The sequence below is a fragment of the Zootermopsis nevadensis genome, unplaced genomic scaffold (assembly GCF_977971745.1).
Source record: "Zootermopsis nevadensis isolate Lab colony 2312 unplaced genomic scaffold, Znev_1.0 Znev_ptg000021l, whole genome shotgun sequence".
Taxonomy (NCBI): domain Eukaryota; kingdom Metazoa; phylum Arthropoda; class Insecta; order Blattodea; family Termopsidae; genus Zootermopsis; species Zootermopsis nevadensis.
Genome location: NW_028259153.1, coordinates 6,194,432 through 6,216,231, shown reverse-complemented (window position 1 = coordinate 6,216,231; position 21,800 = coordinate 6,194,432). Strand labels below are relative to the sequence as shown.

General features: G+C 42.6%; 1 protein-coding gene and 1 pseudogene across 1 annotated transcript; both read left to right on the top strand.

Moving 5' to 3' along the window:
- Window positions 1-1,746: 1,746 nt before the first annotated feature.
- LOC147873115 (U2 spliceosomal RNA) lies at window positions 1,747-1,926 on the top strand (annotated as a pseudogene).
- Window positions 1,927-8,203: 6,277 nt separating this feature from the next.
- Window positions 8,204-19,092, top strand: LOC147873114 (kelch-like protein 10). Its single transcript, XM_087352596.1, has 8 exons — window positions 8,204-8,472; window positions 10,349-10,536; window positions 11,781-12,032; window positions 13,721-14,000; window positions 16,294-16,539; window positions 17,355-17,524; window positions 17,872-18,032; window positions 18,905-19,092. The coding sequence occupies exons 2-8, from the start codon at window positions 10,352-10,354 to the stop codon at window positions 19,090-19,092; spliced, it is 1,482 nt and encodes a 493-aa protein (XP_087208722.1). The 5' UTR covers window positions 8,204-8,472; window positions 10,349-10,351.
- Window positions 19,093-21,800: the final 2,708 nt, after the last annotated feature.

Genomic DNA, 21,800 nt, shown 5'->3' with positions numbered 1-21,800 from the left:
TAAGGGTGCCCCATCAGTGGCCTCCTATTTAACATTGCAATTGACCCAATTATAAGGAACCTGCAGGGTCAGGAGGCAAATCACAGGGTACTAGCTTATGCTGATGACTTAGTAATACTGGCTGAAACGCCCGAACAAATGCAGATAAGTCTGGATGAAGTAGAGAGACTGGCAGGGAAAATAAATATAAAAATTAATCCTGCAAAGTCATTCTCACTGCATTTGTCGGGGGAGACACCAACCGGCACGAGAGAGTCCATCTTCAATATCTGCAATGAACCCATCAGGAACTTAAGAGATGGTGAATTCGACAAGTTCCTGGGAATGCCGGTTGGATTCCAGATCACAAAAGACTTAAGGGAGCCAGCGCGACTGATGGAAGCTGCCAACTATCTTAGGGCCAGCATCAAGAAGACCTTGAATGTACCTCAAGAGGCGTCCAACGACTACATATACGGTCCAGTCAAGGCCGGATGTGCAGGAATACCGGAGGCAGCTGCTGATTCCGATAACTACCTGATAGATAATGCCTTTAAGCTCCTGACATCTAAAGATCAGACGATCAAGGAGCTAGCATTAGAAGATCTGCAGACCACCGTGCAGAAGAGAGTTGGACGCCAGGTAGATCAGCAAGACCTAGCCGCTTATTTAACCGGAGAGAACGAGGGCGATTTCAGGCGAAACACCAACGCCATCTCGTGTGCATGGACGAATGCGAGAAAAGCCTCCACGAGAAAAGAAGTGGAGTGGGCATTTGAAAACTCGAAACCCTCACTGACGTTCGACGGCAAAACCCTGCACGACAAACACAGGCAGAAAGTGCCAAAGGGAGAAGCACATGAAGCGACTGTGTGAGTTGCCAAGCCAGGGGAAGGCGATGGAATGTGTTACGGCCGACCCAGCGAGCTCTCACTTCTTCCGAACGGGCCTCTACACCAGATTTGCAGACTGGAGGTTCGTCCACCGAGCGCGGCTGAACGGAAGGAGTTACAATGAACCCAACAGTGACAAAAGCTGCAGAAGATGTGGCTACGAAAGGGAGACCCTGCCACACGTCATCAACCACTGCATGAGATACTCTGATATGATCACCAGAAGACATAACGCAGTGGTAAGCAGGGTCAGGAAAGCAGCTGAGGGTAAGTTCTCGATTGTGACTGAAAATGAGGCCGTACAGGGACATCTGAGGCCAGGCTTGGTCATTGCGAAGGACAATAAGGCAATGATCATTGACATCACAATCCCGTTCGAGAACAGGATGGAAGCCATCAAGGACGCTAGAACCAGGAAAATAGAGAAATATCAGGATCTAGCGAGTGCCCTGAGTGGGCGATTCGAAGAAGTTAAAGTTGACGCAATCGTTCTCGGTTCGTTGGGATCCTGGGACCCCGAGAACGATAAGGTTATGAAGACTATGTGCTCGCGTAAGTATATGAACCTATTCAAGAAACTTTGTGTGTCGGACGTCATTCGCTACTCCAGGGACATATACGTTGAGCACATTACAGGAGTCCGACAACAATGAGCAAGTACCCTGACTGGGGTTTTCCCGTGGTTTTCCTCAGTCTCCCAAGGCCAATGCCGGGGTAATAGCTCAAGGCCACGGCGTATCTGGAAGCTACAAGACAAGGAAGCTACAAACTTCCATTGGACAATTGTGTTGAATGCTGAGTTCTTGCATGAAGTTTGTTCTTGCATGATACATTATGCATGTAAATTGTTTAATTGTTACCATTATGCATGTAAATTGTTAATATTTGATAAATAAAAGATCTGTTCTTATCAGCTTGATTTCTGATATATTCTGCATCGCAGAATAAGTAAATTGAACTACTTTTTGTAAAATGACTGGAGTTTAGAAGCTTGCTTCACTCCGGTCGCTGATCGACCTGGTATTGCAGTTTTGCCGGGTTCGGTCCACCGTTACATGTTTCATGGTTGGTGGTGTACTTTACTTTTAGACGAAGCAGACGAAGGAAGAATATTTATTGAGACTCCTGTAATGTATATGGCGGTTAAAGTGGACGTTTAAATGTTGACAGATCTTCTAAGCGATATAACTGAAGAGGTTAAGTTTCCACTCAGTGATTTCTTATGTGAACTGAAGAAAATCACGGAAGCCTAGGTTATGATATTGTACCTCCACGTCGGTCGAACTCGGGACAGCGCAAATACGCAGCTGGTTTGACAACCACTCGACTGTGACTTGCGTTAGTACGCCTCTGCATTCTGTTTGGTTTAATCTGTGGACCTAGACTTTAGAATAATCTTTGGTAAACTGTTCAGCGCCTTGGATCTGTGCTTATGAACACGTGTTCGTGTTAAGTGGATTCATACAGTGGACGTCTGGTCATCAAACGACGTTTGGCGCCAGTCTGGAGGCGTCTGATGCGACGCATTTGTATAGGAGAGTTCTGATACCACTTATCAACACATCGATTTATTTCCACGCTCGCAGGCCCTATCATGAGGAATGTGTGTAATTGCCCACAAGTCTTATAAGTGAAGATGATTTAGAAGTACGAGAGAAATAGCCTTATCTCTCTTTATGTAGCAGAGAAATATTCTGGCAAAGAAACAGGTGTTGATGTACGTACGTTCCTAACCGACCAACCCAAAGAAGAATTGTTGGCCCATCTGTGTTACTAAGAAAACCGAAGTAAGGTTCTTTGATTCATGGATTCATACCACACATCTTACCAAAGGCTCTGAATGCACGAAGGCGTGTGTGTTGATACCTTGGATGCTGCGGTCGTGGATTTGAATCTTGCTCGAGGCATAAATGTTTTTCCTGTGACGTGTCTTAGCGAGAATCCGACCAATCGTTCAAGGAGTAGAGAACAGCATTCTGAAATTTTATAGCCCTGATGATGGAGGCAGCAAAGACCTCTTAAAAGTCGATAAACATCTACAAGACTGCACGGCCCAACAACCCAGAAGACAGGAATCTTCATATTCTGATGATGGAGGCAGGATGACCTCTGAAACGTTGGTTAACATCGACCAGACTACACAGCGCAACAACCAAGAAGACAGAAATCTTCATACTCTGATGACGGAGGCAGTATGACCTTCGAAACGTTGGTTAACATCGTCCAGACTACACAGCGCAACAACCAAGAAGACAGAAATCTTCATACTCTGATGATGGTGGCAGTATGACCTCCTAAACATTGGCAAACATCGACCAGACTACACAGCGCAACAACCCAAAAGACAGAAATCTTCATATTCATCGCCCTGATGATGGAGGCAGTATGACCTCTGAAACGTTTTTTAACATGGACCAGACTACACGGCGCATCAACCCAGAAGACAGAAATCTTCATACTCTGATGATGGAGGCAGTATGACCTCTGAAACGTTGGTAAACATCGACCAGACTACACAGCGCAACAACCCAGAAGACAAAAATCCTCATACTCATCGCCCTGATAACGGAGGCAGTACGACCTCTGAAACGTTAGTAATCATCTACCAGACTTCACAGCGCAACAACCCAGAAGACAGAAATCTTCAGACGATGAGAGAAGAGTTGTATTGAAAAGTGTAAAAATGTATGTACGATACTTAGCGCACGTTTTGTATTCCGCTAATTATCGTACATATATTTTTGTTATGATGGAAAGGAAAATACTTTTGTACTGATAATCGCGTCCCGTGGAAAAATGAACGAATGAATGAACTTGCGAAGGAATTCGTGCGACACACTTTCTAGTTGGCCAGACCTCAGAATATTGTAGTCTTTTTTTTTTCGAGCAAGGATTTCGCGCGTGTTTACAATACAAAAACCCTCATCTATCTCACCGGTACGACACGTGAAAAAAACAACATTAACCTATAGTCAAAGTCACGTCGCGACAATTTCTGAAATACCTTCCTTTAATTGCATGAAACCGAATTCAATGCCTCTCGCTGTTCGTATATTCACTTTCCAAACATTCGGTCTCGTTCGATATTGAATTTTTCCCCGGAACACGTTAAATAGTTTTTTGAACCAAACGGACGTACGGACAGGCCGAGGAGACTTTCCCATTGCTGGTCGGGTTTTAGTGTCTCATAACGAAGAAGTCAAGTCAGTAACAAGCCGATGTCACCTGTTCTGCGCTTCATTTCCAAATAAATCGATATTAGATTAATTATGCCCAACAGAATAAGTCTGATACTTAGATCCACACAATTTTCTACGACATTTTCACAAATGTCATCAAAATTCCAATTCTGTAAACACTGAAGAAATATTTTGTTGTATAAGATACGATCTAACAGCTGGCATTTTGGATGAAAGGTCAACAAAATGTACACTGGGTTTGTTTGATTAGAGGAACGGAATTAGTCGATTAATCGATTAATAAACGGTGGTCTAGCAGTTAGAACGCTGGCCTTGTAATCCTGGGGTCTCGGGTTCGATTCCCGGCGGTGCCCGAATTTATAACTTGTGTTGGGCAAGGCCGTGGTCTAGGCAACACGGAGTTTTCCTCCGTGGCATCCCAACAATTACTCCATTCACACACAGAAGAAGGCAATGGCAAACCACTTCTGGATCATCTGCCAAGAACGTATATGAACAGGTCACAGTCCGAGAAAAGGATGGGAGGATCCTGTTCATATGGACCAGTCGTCAGACAGAACACTAAATAATAATAAGATGAGGTAGTCTAGCGGTTAGAACGCTGGTCTTGTAATCCTGGGGTCTCGAGTTCGATTCCCGGCGGTGCTCGAATTTATAACTTGTGTTGGGCAAGGCCGTGGTCTAGGCAACACGGAGTTTTCCTCCGTGGCATCCCAACAATTACTCCATTCACACACAGAAGAAGGCAATGGCAAACCACTTCTGGATCATCTGCCAAGAACGTATATGAACAGGTCACAGTCCGAGAAAAGGATGGAAGGATCCTGTTCATATGGACCTGTCGTCAGACAGAACACTAAATAAATAAAATAAAAATTCTTCCATATTCCAGCGCCGTAGCCGCGCAGTATGAGGCATCATGCTTCGGACGGAATGCGCGCTGGTTCGAGTCTCGGGGGAGAAGGAAGTTTCTCGTGAGCTTTCGACCGGTGCCAACCCAGCATCGTGAGGAAATTGGGGAGCTACAATGAGTAGCGTAATGCAGTTATGAAAACTAGCAATGGCTGGGGGTTCGTCGTGCTGACCACACGTCACCCTATATCTGGTCGGATGATCGTTCACCTCTGCTTAGGCGTGTGAACGTGAGGCTTTGGCTCTCTGGAGCTGTTACGCAACGGATTTATTTATTTATTTATTGTTCTATATCCCGAAACATTCCTTAACATCTGCAGCTTCCCCTTGCCGTCACGGCAACTTCTCCGACAGTGTAGTATAACGTGAGATCTATATAGCAGGCGCAATACTCCAAAGCTCTGCTTTTGAAGTACACGTCAAGGATCAATTGGGCGGGATCTGTTGTCCCAAACAGGCCTTTAGAATTGAGAAATGTTTCAATACAGTCAGAAAAAATGAAGGGCAGAGGCCACTCGGGTTATATACGACCAGATGTAATGTTAAATGAATTGTGTATATAACTCAATTTTAACTGCTGACTTCAGTCGTAGGCTCGCATTAAACACCTTAATGAACCCTCAGAACCGGTGTTCGAACCTAGTAACCAGACTGCACTTAGTCTGAGTGTACTAAGGAAACAATTGAAACCCTCACAGATGTAGGACGTTATTTTAATAAAGGAGAGACGAATTACCGCTGTGCTAACCATTGTGTAGTATAGCGTCAAATGTGAATTGTAACGTTTTTAGTGTTGGGGAGAAACTGGCGTGTTTTAGTGTGTTGATGTGCGTTTTCTGACTTGTGACGCCATGCGAATTTGTACGTAGATACCAACTTTGCAGAGGAATATGAGGCAGTATTGTCCAAAAGGTTGGTATCCTTCTACAAGTCCACGTGGCGTCACAACTAAGGAGACCAACATCGACATCTTCACAGCTGTGATAACCCATACGTCTTGCTTTATATGCTGTTGTATTATCGAAGAAACGGAATTTTAACCAGGAATTAAATCTGAGCCTTCGCCGCCACACCAAACGTATTCCACAGTTCCTTAAGCCGTACATTTACGAATACCATTTTCGCCGTCTGGTGGTGGTTGGCGCAATTGCATCACATCGAGGGTCCTCGGAAATGAATCCTTCCGCCCTGAGGTCGTTATCCCGGCTGAGATTACGTGGTTTTCCACCAAACGCGTACCGGAATATTAACTTAAAACAGGCCATAAATGAGTCCTTCCCAATCCTTCGTTGTTTACATACTATATGTATACATTACAGCGTTATGCAGAAGGGAAAACGTTGTTAATTACATCAAGAGTCTAATCCCTATTGAGCTGTTCCTTCTGTTGTAGCCCGACCTCCGCGTCGCTTTGAATTGAAGAGATTCAGAATCATACAAACGTTATTCGCCTTCCTAACTGTCTCGTAACGTCTCTGTAATCCGTCAACTTGGATCCTTAATCTGGTGTTTATTTATTATATTTAGTGTTCTGTCTGACGACAGGTCCATATGAACAGGATCCTTCCATCTTTTTCTCGGACTGGGACCTGTTCATATACGTTCTTGGCAGATGATCCAGAAGTGGTTTGCCATTGCCTTCTTTTGTGTGTGAATGGAGTAATTGTTGGGATGCCACGGAGGAAAACTCCGTGTTGCCTAGACCACGGCCTTGCCCAACACAAGTTATAAATTCGGGCACCGCCGGGAATCGAACCCGAGACCCCAGGATTACAAGGCCAGCGTTCTAACCGCTAGACCACCTCATCTTATTATTATTTAGTGTTCTGTCTGACGACAGGTCCATATGAGCAGGATCCTTCCATCCTTTTCCTGGACTGGGACGTGTTTATATACGTTCTTGGCAGATGATCCAGAAGTGGTTTGCCATTGCCTTCTTCTGTGTGTGAATGGAGTAACTGTTGGGATGCCACGGAGAAACCGGGGAATCACCCGCCATTGGCTAAATTATTTTATTAATGTAAGAGAGTTCTTACTTCCTTTATCACGACGCGCCATAGAGATCCGATTTACGTTTACTCTGCGTTGGGTTCGGATGTTCATGACATGTCATATTTCTACTGAGGCTTCTATTTTCATTCTAAACTGAAATTAAACACTAATTGGGTTATCCTAATCACAATTATGCTCTATCTATTTTGCATATAAATGCATGTTTAGTTACATTTGTAGTTAAGTGCATATTTCGGTTATATTTTGGGTTTAAAATTTGTACTTCTAACTACATTTCTCAGGCACTTACAGTGAATCCTTCATTTAGTTAAGATACCGAAAGTGAAGTGTTTTGAAAGTGCGAAGTTAAGAGGTTTCGTTAAAGATTTCGGCGAGGAATATTTTAGTTGTGATGGAACAATTCTGTTCTGTAGACTTTGTGAAGTTGAAGTTACAGCTGGTAAGATATTTAATGTGAGACAACATTGTGATACGCAAAACATGAAAATAATTTGAGCCGACAAAACAGTCGTCAAAGCGAGCAACGAATTCTGTTCGATAACACTCCAACAACTTCAACATGAAACTACAATAAGATTTGGGTTTCGATTGAAGAAACAACGGATGTCTGCGTCAGATATGTAGCGAATTTCGTTATTGGAGCTCTCTTTGCTGACCGCCCTGGTGACTTATTCCTCCTTGATACAGTAAACAACTCCTCCATCTCTGCAATTGTCGATGACGCCATGAAAAGTTTGTGATGTCTCAAGTTACAAGACCATATTTTGCGACAATCTCAGAATATTTTCATTTCAGACCTTGAAAATGCACATCGTTATATATACGTAGTAATGCTACCAAGAAAGGAGAATGAAGAAAGGTGCTTAATATTTTGAATTTTATTTATTTATTTGTAATTAACGAATTTGAAAAGCATTTTTATAGGGACACGTATACTCAAAATCTGATGCTGATCCAAAACGAGGCATTTACAGCTTAAAACGACTTAGGTTTTTGATTAAAATCGGAAGGAAATCAAGTAATGTACATGCATATGTAAATAAAGAACATGATTTAAATACAAACAGCTTTTTTTAGTTTAGCGAATATTTTTGACGTAAATGCGTCTATAGGGAAGGGTCATTCGTCTAAACATGTAAATATGGATCGACAACAATGGCCAGCTTTTATATGCATTGTTATGTTACCTAAGAAACTAATTGTTACGTCATCTGTTTACTCGCCATTGTTGTGTTTCATTATCGCCGTCAACAATCCGCTTTCATTATTGCGGCAAGAGCTGAGCTGTGAATCGCTTGTATAAGAAGTGCGTCGTAGAGTAGATAATTTTGTGCTGTTAAAAACGTTTTAGAATATCACAAGTTCTTATCTTATATAAGAATTATTAAGAAGTCTGTGATACTCCATTTTATTTTTTATTAAATTAATAATTGCCGGTGGACGTCGTGGTCTCTTACAATTGAACAAAGTTTGAGGTAAGGGATTCCTATTCATTATTAATGTTCATCACATTTAATGTTTTCATCTGCATTTGTGAACTCGTGTAAGAGAATTAGGCTTGTCTTCTTTTGACGTAAATACGTCTATACGGAAGGGTCATTCGGCAAAAACATTACGAAGATGTGTAAGATCCAGCGCCGAGTCACATTTAAACGTTCATTCCTCAGGAGTTGTCTTTCGCTTTGAGGGAGGAACACAGACTGAGGGCCTCTGACAACAGAGTGTCGAGGAAGATGTTTGCACCCAAAACGGGAGTGGAGCAGATAATAGAGAAAATGCATGACGAGCTCCTCACCCGATGTTGTTAGTGTGAGTTGAGTGTTTACAAGGCCTGAAGGGAGGAGACCCCTGGGAAGACCTCGGTGTCAGTAGGAGGATAACATTAAGATGGATCTTAGGGAGATGGGACTCGATGGAGCGAACTGGCTCAGGATAAAACCCGGTGGCGGGATTTTGTAAACACGATGATGAACCTTCTGGTTCAGAAAAGGAAGTGGGGTATTCTTTGACGAGTCGAGTACCAATCGAGTTTCCATAGAATATCTTGCACATTGCAGTATGTGAGTGGCGTGATCTAGGCCTGATCTACGCATGCGTTAGAACAACTTAGAGCTTTTGTGACTGTTCCCAACTGTAATTCTCGCGTTCGTTTGATAAATTTAAGTGACGTATTGCGCTCGTGGTTTATATAAATGTGTAACTTAGGCAGGAAAGTCCTTAATCACGTAAGATCTTAAGCACTTTTAGTCCTACAGAGAGAAGAACTCGAAAATTTTATGCTTAAGGAAAGGCGAAGCATTCATTTTCTAAAATTTATTTAACTGCCTGGTTCTGCATCAAAGGTCACGCAAATTCTACGGCGTATCTTTTTAAATCGGTTCACCAGAGCAGAGGCATCTAAGAATTTATGGATTACATTGGTATTTTATACGTAATGTCTACGTAGTTTACATATAAAAAGATTTAAATTATGCGAGTAATGACAAACACTTGGCATGCCTTATTGACTGAATCAGTCACATCTTCGGGGTGATTAAGTCAAGAAGAAAGAGATGGGCGGGGCATGTGGAGTGCATGGATGGGGCGAGAGGTGTGCACCGGGAATTTTTGGAAAGCCTGGGTAGAAGAGGCCGCTGGGGAGACCCAGACGTAAATGGGAGAATAATCTCAGGCGGGATCTATGGGAGATAGGAGTTGAAGGATACTGGATCTTGTTGGCTGAGGGCAGAGTCTGATGGAGGGCTTTGGTTGGTTCGGTGTTGACACTTCGTGATCCGTAAGCCGTCTAGGTAGTTAGTTAGATTAGTCACATTTACAGCTTTGTCATTTTGTATTGAATTTCAACAGACGTTCCTGTAACAAAGATAAAAAAATGAGTCCATGGACCAGAAGCCCTGCTTGAGAATCTAACATTAGCCTCGCCTTTTATGAAACTTTAAGTTTCATGTCCGTGACTCTAAGCCACATTCACAAACAGATGAAGACAATCCACACCTTCATTCTCCACCCTCTAAGATTCATTTTAATATTATCCCAGGAACGCATGGGACTCTCAACTGATCTTTATTTTTTCAGGTCTTCCGATTAAAACGTTGCACTTCTTGTCTCTGCCATATGTTCTACATGCCCCGCCTATCTCATCACCCTCGATCTGACAGCCTACAATTTATTAATTAGTGAAGAGATCTATAAATCTCCATATTATGCAATTTTCACCATTCCCTTGTCAGTAACTCTCTCGCAGGACCATGTATTCTTCTCAGTACCGTGTTCCCTCTCAGTCACTCTCAGTTGATGTGCACACGCGTCAGTATGAAGAAAAACCCGTAACAGCGATCGACTGTTTTTCAGGAGATGGAGTCAAACCAACATCGCAGCTGTTTCCAAGTCGGCGTCAGGTGCACGTGCACCAAAGCTTTGGTCCGTCTGAATAAACTAAGAGAGAGGAACTTCTTGTGTGACGCGGTGTTGAGGTCGGAGGACGGCGGCGTCTTTCGAGTCCACAGAGTGATTCTGTCGATGCGTAGCGAATATTTCAGGTTTGTTTATTTACTGACGTGGTTGATTAACACGTGAATTAAGGACACAAGAGACGTCGATTCGTATGTGAAATGTTTAATCCCCTCTGATCCAGAAACCTGTATTTTTATACGGCTGAATGTCTTTTGTTATTTGTTCGTTGTCATGAAATCTCACGGCGCCGTAGAAATTAAGTGGCAATTAAGTGGCATTACTGCCTTCTTTCCTTCAAGATGGAGGCAGTAAGCACCTCTGAAACGTCCGATAATTTCTACGACGCAACATCCCGGAAGACGTAGGTGTTTTCTTGTACTAATTTTTAAGTGCGGTTGTACCAAGGTGACAGTGAATCGATCTGGAGGGAGAAATAGAATCCCTTTCCAAAACGTTTTCTTTTTAATACATAAAGACGACCGACAAAATCCAGAAGAAAGTTGGTAATGCCCGGAACATCGAGAGCTGCTGTGTGTTGCTCTGTCTGAAATAAACTGTAACAAAGATCTTCGCGAGAAATGTTTCATTATTACGAGAGAATCTTTCTAGAATTTGTGCATACGTTAATATGCTCGTGTTTTAAATCAAGACGCGGTGCGTTCTCGAAATGAGAAATGAATTTTAACCGTGAGCCATTGATTCTGTCTTCCAAGAGACGTGTCTCACGTCTTCTTACAAGCTGTGCCCTCTTTCAGTTTCAGACTATCAAATCTTTCCGTTTGTCTTGCACTGCAAAACCCTTAATTTGTAATAAGAAATTCTTTGCTGGTTGGTGATCACTTTTAAAGGCCTCGTAGAAACATGGGCTTTTCTTTTAAGTTGTTTATTGTCGGGAAAATCTTTTGACAGAACAAATAGATTTCATATTACGAACTATCAATCAGTGGAATGTACAGCCTGCGATGTGTGTTGAAATATTTGCGTTGGCTTTAAAATTTCTGTAATAGTTGTTATAACCTCAGACATCTCTTGAAGGAGTCAAGGTTATGTAAGAAACGAGGTGACCATTCTATAGTTCAAATGTTCGCTGCTTGCTATCCGATTTTTAGGTTAAATTCTTTTAAGCTTTCGCCCGCTTTTGAACCTCTAGCATTTAATCCGGTCCCATTAGTAAACATTCTGGAGTCTTTTAATTATTCAGGTAACAAAAATTCATCCACCACATTGACGTAAGGATACTTTTATTTGGCTACGTGAGTCATAAAAACTTAAACTTTGTGAACATGACTTGTAATTTTATTCTCGCCGTTTCTCCAAATCGACGTTTCAGGACACTCTTCACGACAACACTGCACACCAATGAGGAGACTGACATTCTCCTCCACGGAGTCAGCTCAGACATGATGAACAAGATACTGGATTATGTTTATTCTCGCGAGGTGGACATTCGCTCCGACAACGCGTATCGGCTGCTCGAGACGGCTGACTACTTGTGTATACCGGACGTTACTGAACACTGCTGCGACTTCCTCATGGACGCGATGGACGCCGACAACTGTATCGGCATCTTGCGTGTCGCAAGGTAATTGGTGTTAATTTGTCATTTGCTGTGACGCCAGCCTTCGTCGCTGGAGCGAATCACCTTATCTCATGCTGAGTGCCGTGTCGGAGATTAAAGCCTCTGACTGAGGACTGTGCGAAATATAATGCGTTTGCATTTTGTTATTAACGTCCCTGAAATTTAAATGTTCTGATTTAACTGCATATGTTTTGATCTTCATTATGAACAGCAGATGAATAATTTCACCATGTATAACGTAAATCGCTACACAATGCAGGGTCACAATTATCTCTCTCTTCCTTTTCTTTTTTCTTTCTTTCTTTCTCTGCAGCATTCCTCGCTTCTTACATAATCTTCCCAACAACAAAATCAATATTCAGACCCACATATTTCTGCATACATCAAGAGACCGAATTTCAACCAGATCGGTTCCGATTGATTTCCACCGGCCAGAGTGGTTAAATCGATGTCCACGCGGTACAGTTCATTTATCTAACCTCACCCCAGATTTTGCTGATTATTATGAACACTTCAAGACATTTAGAGAATTCGTTATTATCGGGCAAAGACAAGAAACAGCCCGCTGGTTCTCGTAGAAGATGAACTCCTACTCCTTCTTGTTCAGGACAACATAGCAAGCAAATCAACTGACAACGGCAGAATCACACCAGAAACTTCAGTTCATGCAATGGACAGAATGACTGATAAATTCACTCTTTTAGTACAGGGACTCCCTCGAATAGCGCTCACGAGTGACTTTTGAAGTCGGCTGGTGCGTGCGACTCGCCCGCATCATCCGCCGACGAGGAAAATCTGTATTGAGTCTCTACTTATTCGTTCAATTCCATGTCCACGTTCCCCTTTCCCCCGCTCATTCGAGTTATCGGATTATCCGACCCGTGGTTCCCCCATATAGTCCGGTTACACGAGGTTTCACTGGATTAACACACACCAAAACGTCGTTTCGCCAAGGTTTGAGCCATGTCTCATGGCTCGAAGTGGCCAATCTCCTCTCTCGACGTTCTTTGGAGTCGCTGGGTTCGAGGCCCTGATGAGACAGCAGGGCAGGACAGTTTGTGTGTGTCCGTCTTGAGTGAACGACTAAAGCAGGAAGGTTGAAGGCAGGTCTGTTTTGGGGGTCTGGTTTGACGTGTCGAGTCGTATACCCAACCGGAGACTGAGCCCTGGGAGGCTTGACCGAATTGTGTCTCTCTGTTCTCTATTTTTCAGTGTTTATATAATTTTTATTAAATATATTTTTGGTTAATCGGGGGTTCTTTTATTTGCTTTTTTGGCTTAACCGCTATTCTTATCCTACGACCGTACCACCTCCCGGCTTCTGGGATTCTTTTAATCTTCTTGGCCGCCAGTAGAGCGCAGGTTAATGCCAGAATTCAAAATTCTACACTTCTCATCTTACTGCCTTTTTCACTTGCGTACACCGTGCCCTTGTTTCAACCTATAATCTTACCACGAGGACGAGCGGGCATTGCCTGAGAACTTTCGGGTCCGAAAACTTTCTATTTTGCACCGGTTAAATGGAGCATCCATCATCGTTGCCTCTCCTCATGTCTGCTCTCAGTCTCGGTCGTAAGGGCTTCAAACTGTTAAGGTAAAAACTGGAGGCGAAATACTGTGGTGTGCAAATGCTTGATAATCCAGTTCTTGCTGTAGTGTTAATTGTGTCAGCGTTACCCTCGCTGTCGCAGGTCTCACTCCTGCGCCGACCTTGAGACTCACGCTCGTCGCTTCGTTCTGCGCCACTTCGTGGAAGTGTCTCGGCAGAGCAAAGAACTGCTGGAACTGCCTGTAGAGGAGCTGCAAGCGATAATCGAGGCCGTCGAACTGAACGTCAAGGACGAGAGAGTTGTGTGGGAGTGCATTCTCCGGTGGATCAACCACGACCCGAACAACAGGAAAGGTCACATCGCGGGCCTTTTGGAGGGCGTCAGACTGGGACTACTAGACGAAATGTTTTTCAAGGAGGAGGTCAGTATGACCCTGAAATCGTGGATGTTAATGGGAAGTGAAACCCGCATTTTTAATTCCATATTTACACTTGTTCTTAACTAATTAATGCAAATCGTGAGCCTTTCGCTTAGTCACGTGTAAGCCCGTCTATCTGTCTGTCCATTGGCATTTCCAGCTCGAGAACGTCTAAACGGATGTTCATTAGATTTAATACTGATGAGTTTTAACGGAATCTGTTGACACAGTCCGATTTTTTTAAAATCTTACAATAACAACGTGAAAATTATACAATGATTTTAATGCCTTATTCCGCGCAAAATTTCCTTAGTAAGAAATCCCCAGATTAACTTAGTTATTACAGTCTCAGCGTTTATTGAGATCCATTACGCGTTTAAGTTCAACGACAGCATTCCACCGTCAACTACATTCAAACGTCCCCTCAGCTCGAATAGGAAAATCCCCCAACAGACAAATCACGTCTTCTGGCGCAGCATTCAACTTAACCAAAGATCCTACTGCCATAAGAAGCGGGTCTTAGCTGCTATAATAATTTCAAACAGCTCCGACGATGAACACTTAGCATGATAATCTTCAGCTGATTGACCACATAGGGACAACAGATATCCGAAACGTTCAGCAAGAAGGCTTCGTTCTACATCCAAGAGTAAATTACCCGAGGGGCTTCAAACTCATAGCTTGAACATTCTAATATTTTAAACGTAATCTCACGAAGCAGCCATATTCCTTCTTCCATTCCAGCACGTGCTTTTACCCGAGAGAGAGAAAAAATGATAGACAGTGTCGGACACTGCCGCAGTTATTTTCGTGAAAACGTCAATCGTGTAAACAAATTTTTTTTTTGAATCGTTTAATTCATTTGCAACTTACATTTATTGAGTACAGGGTAGTGGTATGAGAAGTAGGATATTGTAAATATAATCATTTTTATAAATGATTATTTCTTAATTGGTATACATCCATACTTGACCCAGGCTCGTCAGACGCCGCCTGAGTTGTCCGAGCGCGCTTACGTTGCCTTTATTCGCGGCAGTACTGCGCGTTGGTTTTGGGTCCGGGCCTGGCGTTTTCGGTGTCATTCTCTTTGGAATTTTGTGCTCTACGCATTCTTGCCCGATATTTGTAATTCTCGTTTTACTTTGCCCTCATATATCGCGACAATTTAAGAAAATCGGGAAATTTTCAAACTTTTTCAAATTCACAGCCTCGTATCTTTTTGAGTTTTTGAGATACACACTTGGAGGCCAGGATGAGTTGTAAAATATACATCCCTCTTCAAAACTACACTTGTTTCACTCGGATCGGAGATAAGATCCCGTTTACGGACACGTGTCGAATCCGGAAAGTCGAAAATCGTGGGTTCAATTTGCGCGTGCGCAGTTCGCGACGTCCGGCCGCCACGAATGTCGGAGCGATACTGGCACAAACGCGCATCCTTCCTCTTTAAAGCGAGACTAAGATGGCGGCACTATTTCTATTTTTAGCCGAGTTATTTAAGTTTGAAGTTACTTCGACAGAAACTGTCGCTCATTTGGGCGCGATTGCCTCCCCACACCCGGCATCGATTTTAAAGACGTTTTCACGTCAAAAATGTTTCTACCCTAAGTCAAATGCCCTGTGATTTCAGCCACTCACCTCCCACTTAATGCGTGTGAAATAATCGCACGGATCCATAAAAAAGTTATCTGCTTCAAATGTTTTTACAATTTAGCATTCCTATCTAATAGTTTCGAACACTTAAAGAGAACCACCTGATGATGACCAAATAATGTCGAAACATGCAATGCCTCATAATAGACATCGAGCCCATAATCACACGCTGTTGTGTTGACGGGCCTTCAACCCAACCATCAACATGTAGCAGGTTGTCTCAATGACACTCGAAGCAACTAATTGTCATAATTTTCTTTCGATGCTACGTAATTTTGACGATTAATTAAACTTATCGAATCAAAAAGAATGTGCATCTCGCACGGGAGAGACGAGAAATAAATTGCAATTTTTGAATGTAACTCAAAATGCAACACTTACTGAAGTATTTGAATTTCGGTTGAAACACATTTCAATATTTTCCTCTAAGATCGATTTAACCTTGATTTCGCTTCTCTCCACAATCTGTGCATTTGTTAAGAGCGTCGTTAAATAAACGTAAAAAAACATTTTCCTTTATATACCATAATCTATTTCGGCGAGTTCCCAACCAAATTATGTGTGAATTTCTTGTCTCCTCTGCAATGGAACATTCCATTTCTTCCAAAAAAGTTCTTAAGGTCCACATTGAACTGTTCAACAGGTGTCAAAGCACCCTTACGTGACGGAAAATGAGGAGTGCAAACCCGTGATCTCGGAGACGCTCGCATTCCTGGACGACGTGAAAAGTTTGTCGAAGGACGACAAGGACCTCGTGACACCAAGGATTGCCCGCCCGCGAATCCCACAGGACATTCTGTTTGCTATTGGTGGGTATCGCAACGGAAGGGTGACAGATCTGTCAGATGTGATCGAAACGTACGACGCACGAGCACACCGGTGGACTGTGGTGAGTTGCGTAAAATTTCTACTATTACCGTGGGTTGTTAAATGACGCCTCTGAGACAAACTACTTTTCCTTATTTTTACTAAGTAATTGTTTATTTAAGCTTAATCACGAGGACCGCATTGCCTCTTTATTTCGTGTTCGTTAATTTCCATTGCAGTGAACCCTTTTTTAAGAGAACCTCCAAAGACATGAATTAAAAAGAATAAATAAATAAATAAATTACTCAAATGCTGAGTCTCATTGACAATGTAAGTTCTAATAGGAATCGACGAAGGATTAGAAGTTTGACTTAAATACCGTTTACAATAAGCGTCCTGCTTCAACTGTCATGGCAACCTGTCTGCTGATCTTAGACATCGTTGATCGTCAGTGAATTTCAACGTAGTAAATGAAGCACTGATCAGCGTTGATTTCGGCCATCTGCGAGGTAAAGCCTCGTGAAATAGAAGGCTTTGGGGTGCGGTGGGGGACGTACTGCCTCCATCTTGGCGTCGATAAAACCAAAAACACCAACATCTGTTTTTGCCCTCGCACGAACCTGAAATGTCAGCTGTTGATCAGAAATTAATTCTACGTTCGTCTGTCGAACTTGACGAGAGCTTCTCTTCGGGTCTTCCTGTTTCCTCCGCCTCTCATAGTTAATTTCTCAAGGTCTTTGTCGAGTGCCTCCCTCCACGGTGTAGCAATTTCGGTCCACTGTTGGGGTTTGCACCTCTGCTTCGGTGGTTGGTCGCTTTGACTCTAATGTAAGGACTTCACTTCAGTAGACCGAATGACCCAAAGAAACATAAAGCCATAACCTGTCCTTCCTGCAGGTGGAAGGGGTCGACTCGATCGGTCGTCGAATGGACCATGGCACGGCAGTGGTCGGTTTCGACATTTACGTCATCGGTGGTTTCGACGGCATAGAAACCTTATGCTCATGCCGTTGCTTCAACGCTGTTACGAAGACATGCCGCGAGGTGGCGCCTATGAATGCCCGAAGGTAACTAAGGAACTCCTAGGAACAGAGTTCTTCTTAAAAAGCTGATAGTCGCTCCGTTAGTCAAGATATAAATGTGGGCAGGGGCTGTAAAATTGAACCACACATCAGGGCCTCGAAAGCAGGCGGTTCCATACAACGATGAGCCATGCCTCATGGCTCATCGTGCCGAGTGCGAATAGGTAGGAGGACGTTTGCGACAATTTTGGTTTCAAGAATACGATTTGCTTGTTAATTCAATTGAATTATGATTTAACAATGACGAGCGAACAATTGCGTTCTGCGAGAGGAAATGCATTTCCATCAGCAATAAATGAGCATAGCAGAGAGTATACTTTTTTTCGTTTCAGATGGGGTTTAAGTGTGGCAGTTCTGCGAGGTGCAGTGTACGCCATGGGCGGTTGTCGTTATATAAGAACGGCGGAAAGATATGACCCCAAGACGAACAAGTGGTCGTGGATCGCTCCCATGAACACAGGGCGATCCGATGGAAGTGCGGCTGCACTGAATGGTACGTAAATCATGTGAAACAGGAATTTGTGAGTTAGTGCAGAAGGCGAGGCGTCTGTCTGTCTGTCTGTCCGCGTGTAAGAACGCAAGAATGTTGAAGGAATCGCAGGATTTGAGGTTCTCACGGCGGGGAGTACGAAGATGGCTGTCGTTTGCCTTCTGCCGACGTTTCAGACGAACTTTATGCCTTCATCATTAAGGCATTCCTCCTCGCTCTTGATCTTAGTTTCCCTCCCTCAATCGTCCCATATTCTTTCATTATCCCTTTCTTTTATCCGTGCTACGGACTTCGTTATTTCACAGACTGCAACGGCTTGAAGTCCTGAGTGCGTGATGGATTCTTCTGCTCTCGTAAGCTGTCCCTGTGCGTCGTCTTCTGCCTTTTTAGTGTGCACTAGGAGTGAATGCAAACAACCATCAAACTAGTTCTCAAATAATAAAGATGTAATATGTTTTTGAGAGAGTTAATAATCTCACGTAAATAGCGCGTTATATTATAAATGTAGAACACCTTTTAGCAGCTCGTTCCGTACATCTCTGGTACCAAATTTAATAAAATTCGTTTCACAGAAGATGTAACTTTCCATCATCTCCGTTATGCATTAATTTAAGCACTTTATGCTGTTTATATTAAATTTTATCAGTTAAACTAATTTCCTTTGCAACGCTGATTGTCTGAATTCGAAAGAAAGAAACAGATGAACAGAGACGGCCGTGTCTGTGCAGTTTCTGTGACTCGAAGGGGGACTTAATAGATTTACAAATTTAAGTAGGGATTGTCCCATGTCTGTGCTCTGCACGGAGCAGTTTAACGCCTCTCCCTACACCAAATATGTGTACAGTTCGTGTCATATGGCTAATTTGTTTTTACAGACAAAATATACGTCGCTGGTGGATGTGTTAATCCTTTCAGTCCCCTAAACTCGGTGGAAGTTTATGACCCGGACACCGACCGATGGACGTTCGTTGCTCCAATGCTTTCTCGACGTGCCCTCCATTCTTGCGTCGCGTTCCACGGCTGTCTGTACGCCATAGGTGAGAACTCTGGACATTCTGAGTGATGCTCCTCTGTCCTTTTTACAGAATTTGCTATTGTGAAATGTTTTCCTGGTTTTCTTTGAGTGACTGAGATTTTATGAACAGCATTTTTCTCCTGTCTTCACAGAGTTAGTTTGTCAGTAATTTTAAACCCGATTCGTGGTTTCGATTAAATTCTCCACAAAGAACACTTAACTAACTAACTAACTAACTAACAATCTCTTGTAGTATCCAAAGTAACGCATGCCCCATTTTTCACACAGTCGCAGTTTTAAAGGTAAATATTTTGTTCTTGTAGCAAGGAAATTCCAGTTTGCCGCTGTTATCCCCAAAAAGCCGATGGTTTAAAGCAGTCCCTTCGCAGTCTTGTGTTTCGTCACTTGTTTTCTAACGCCATTTTGAACAGTGCATCTTGTGTTGTTGTTGAACTCTATTTTCGTAATCAGTTTCATGAAGCAGACGACAGATGTCAGGCGCAATTTCCTGATGCTACAAGTACGAAAATAATATTTTAGCTATTTCATCCTTTAATTCGTTCCTGCTATTAATATTAACAATGCAAGAGGGAATTAATTTCATTCGTTGAATTCCATTCATTCGTTCCGTTTACGGAATTACAAATTAACTTTAAATATCAACACTAGATGGACTGTTCCAAACGGCGTTACACAAAGAAGTGACGAAAAACAAAGCCTACGAAGGGACTGCTTTAAACCATCAGCTTTTTGGGGATGACAGCGCGGCAAACTGAAATTTCCTTGCTACAAGAACAAAATATTTACCTGTAAAACTGCGACTGTGTGAAAAATGGAGCATATGTAACTTGAGATACCACAAGAGATTGTTAGTTAGTTACTTAAGTGTTCTTTGTCGAGAATGTAATCGAAACCACGAATCGGGGTTAAAATTACTGACAAACTAACTCTGTGATGACATGAAGAAAATTCTGTTCATAAAATTTCAAGAACTCAAAAATACCAGGAAAACATTTCACAATAGCACGTTCTGTAGGAAGGATAGAGGAGCATCACTCAGAATGTCCAGAGTTCTCACCCAGGGCGTACAGACAGCCGTGGAAGGCGACGCAAGAATGGAAGGCACGTTCAGAATGCATTGGTGCAACGAACGTCCATCGGTTGGTGTCCGGGTCATAAATTTCCACCGAGTTTAGGGGACTGAAAGGATTAACACATCCACCAGCGACGTATATTTTGTCTGTAAAAACAAATTATGACACGAACTGTACACATATTTGGTGTAGGGAGAGGAATTAAACTGGTCCATGCAGAGCATAGACATTGGACAATCCCTACTTAAACTTGTAAATCTACTAATGTCCCCCTTCGAGTCACAGAAACTGCACAGACACGGCCGTCTCTGTTCATTTGTTTCTTTCTTTCGAATGCAGACCATCAGCGTGTCAAAGGAAACGAGTTTAACTAATAAAATTTAACATAAACAGCATAAAGTGCTTAAATTAATGCATGATGTAAATGATGGTAAGTTACGTCTTCTGCGAAACGAATTTTATTAAATTTGGCACCAGAGATGTACGGAACGAGCTGCTAAAAGGTGCTCTACGTTTATAATACAATGTGCTGTTTACATGAGATTAATAACTGTCTCAAAAACACATTTCATCTGTATTATTTGAGAGCCAGTTTGATGGTTGTTTGCATTCACTCCTAGTGCACACTAAAAAAGGCAGAAGACGACGCACAGGGACAGCTTACGAGAGCAGAAGAATCCATCACGCACTCAGAACTTCAAGCCGTTGCAGTCTGTGAAATAACGAAGTCCGTAGCACGGATAAAAGAAAGGGATAATGAAAGAATATTGGATAATGGAGGGAGGGAAACTAAGATCAAGAGCGAAGAGGAATTCCCTGATGATGAAGGCATAAAGTTCGTCCGAAACGTCGGCAGAAGCGAAACGACAGGTATCTTCGTACTCCCCGTCGTGAGAACCTCAAATCCCGCGACTTTTCATACACTACACTTTAACAGGATTTACGTACCATTCAGTCCAGCCGCACTTCCATCGGATCGTCCTGTGTTCATTGGAGCGAACACTGACCACTGGTCCGTCTCGCAGTCGTATCTTTCAGCCGTTCTGTGATAAACATTACTAGAGAAACCGCCCATGGCGTACACTGAACCTCGCAGAACCGCCACACTTAAACAGCATCTGAAACGAAAAAAGTACACGCTCTGCTATGCTCATTTATTACTCATTCAGATGCATTTCCTCGCGCAGAACGCGATTGCTCGCTCGTCATTGTTAAATGATGCGATAACCAAACACCAAGATCAAGTCTGTCTTACCAGAAATTGTGTTCATTCTTTTAAAAGTCTTCCGGGGAAGTTTTTCGGTCGTGTGTCTAGTCCGGACTAATGCACGAAATAGCATTAAAATATATTTAATTTTATTTGTGGTTTATTGAACAACTGAGGAAGACCTGAAATCAAGAAGACCTAGTGTCAAAAGATTTCGTATTTATATGTTTTAAATTGTTTTCAGACATAACAGAGAATAGCAGTTTCTGAATCGTTGGCTGATGAACATTACTTATGCTAAAATAAAATTCCATCTAATACAAAATATTAATTCAAGGTAAATTTTAAAACCAAGAACTATTGGTTACAGCTGATTTATTATAGATATTTTAACAATCCATCGTCGTAGTGAACATAAACATTTCAGACTAAAAGTTGAGGAATATAATTATATA

Bases quoted from the DNA above. Each gene is read 5' to 3' on its own strand.
- LOC147873114 (XM_087352596.1), top strand. From the start codon at position 10,352: ATGGAGTCAAACCAACATCGCAGCTGTTTCCAAGTCGGCGTCAGGTGC. The intron at 17,525-17,871 runs GTAACTAAGGAA...TTTTCGTTTCAG, and splicing joins GCGCCTATGAATGCCCGAAG to ATGGGGTTTAAGTGTGGCAG. The intron at 18,033-18,904 runs GTACGTAAATCA...TTGTTTTTACAG, and splicing joins AAGTGCGGCTGCACTGAATG to ACAAAATATACGTCGCTGGT.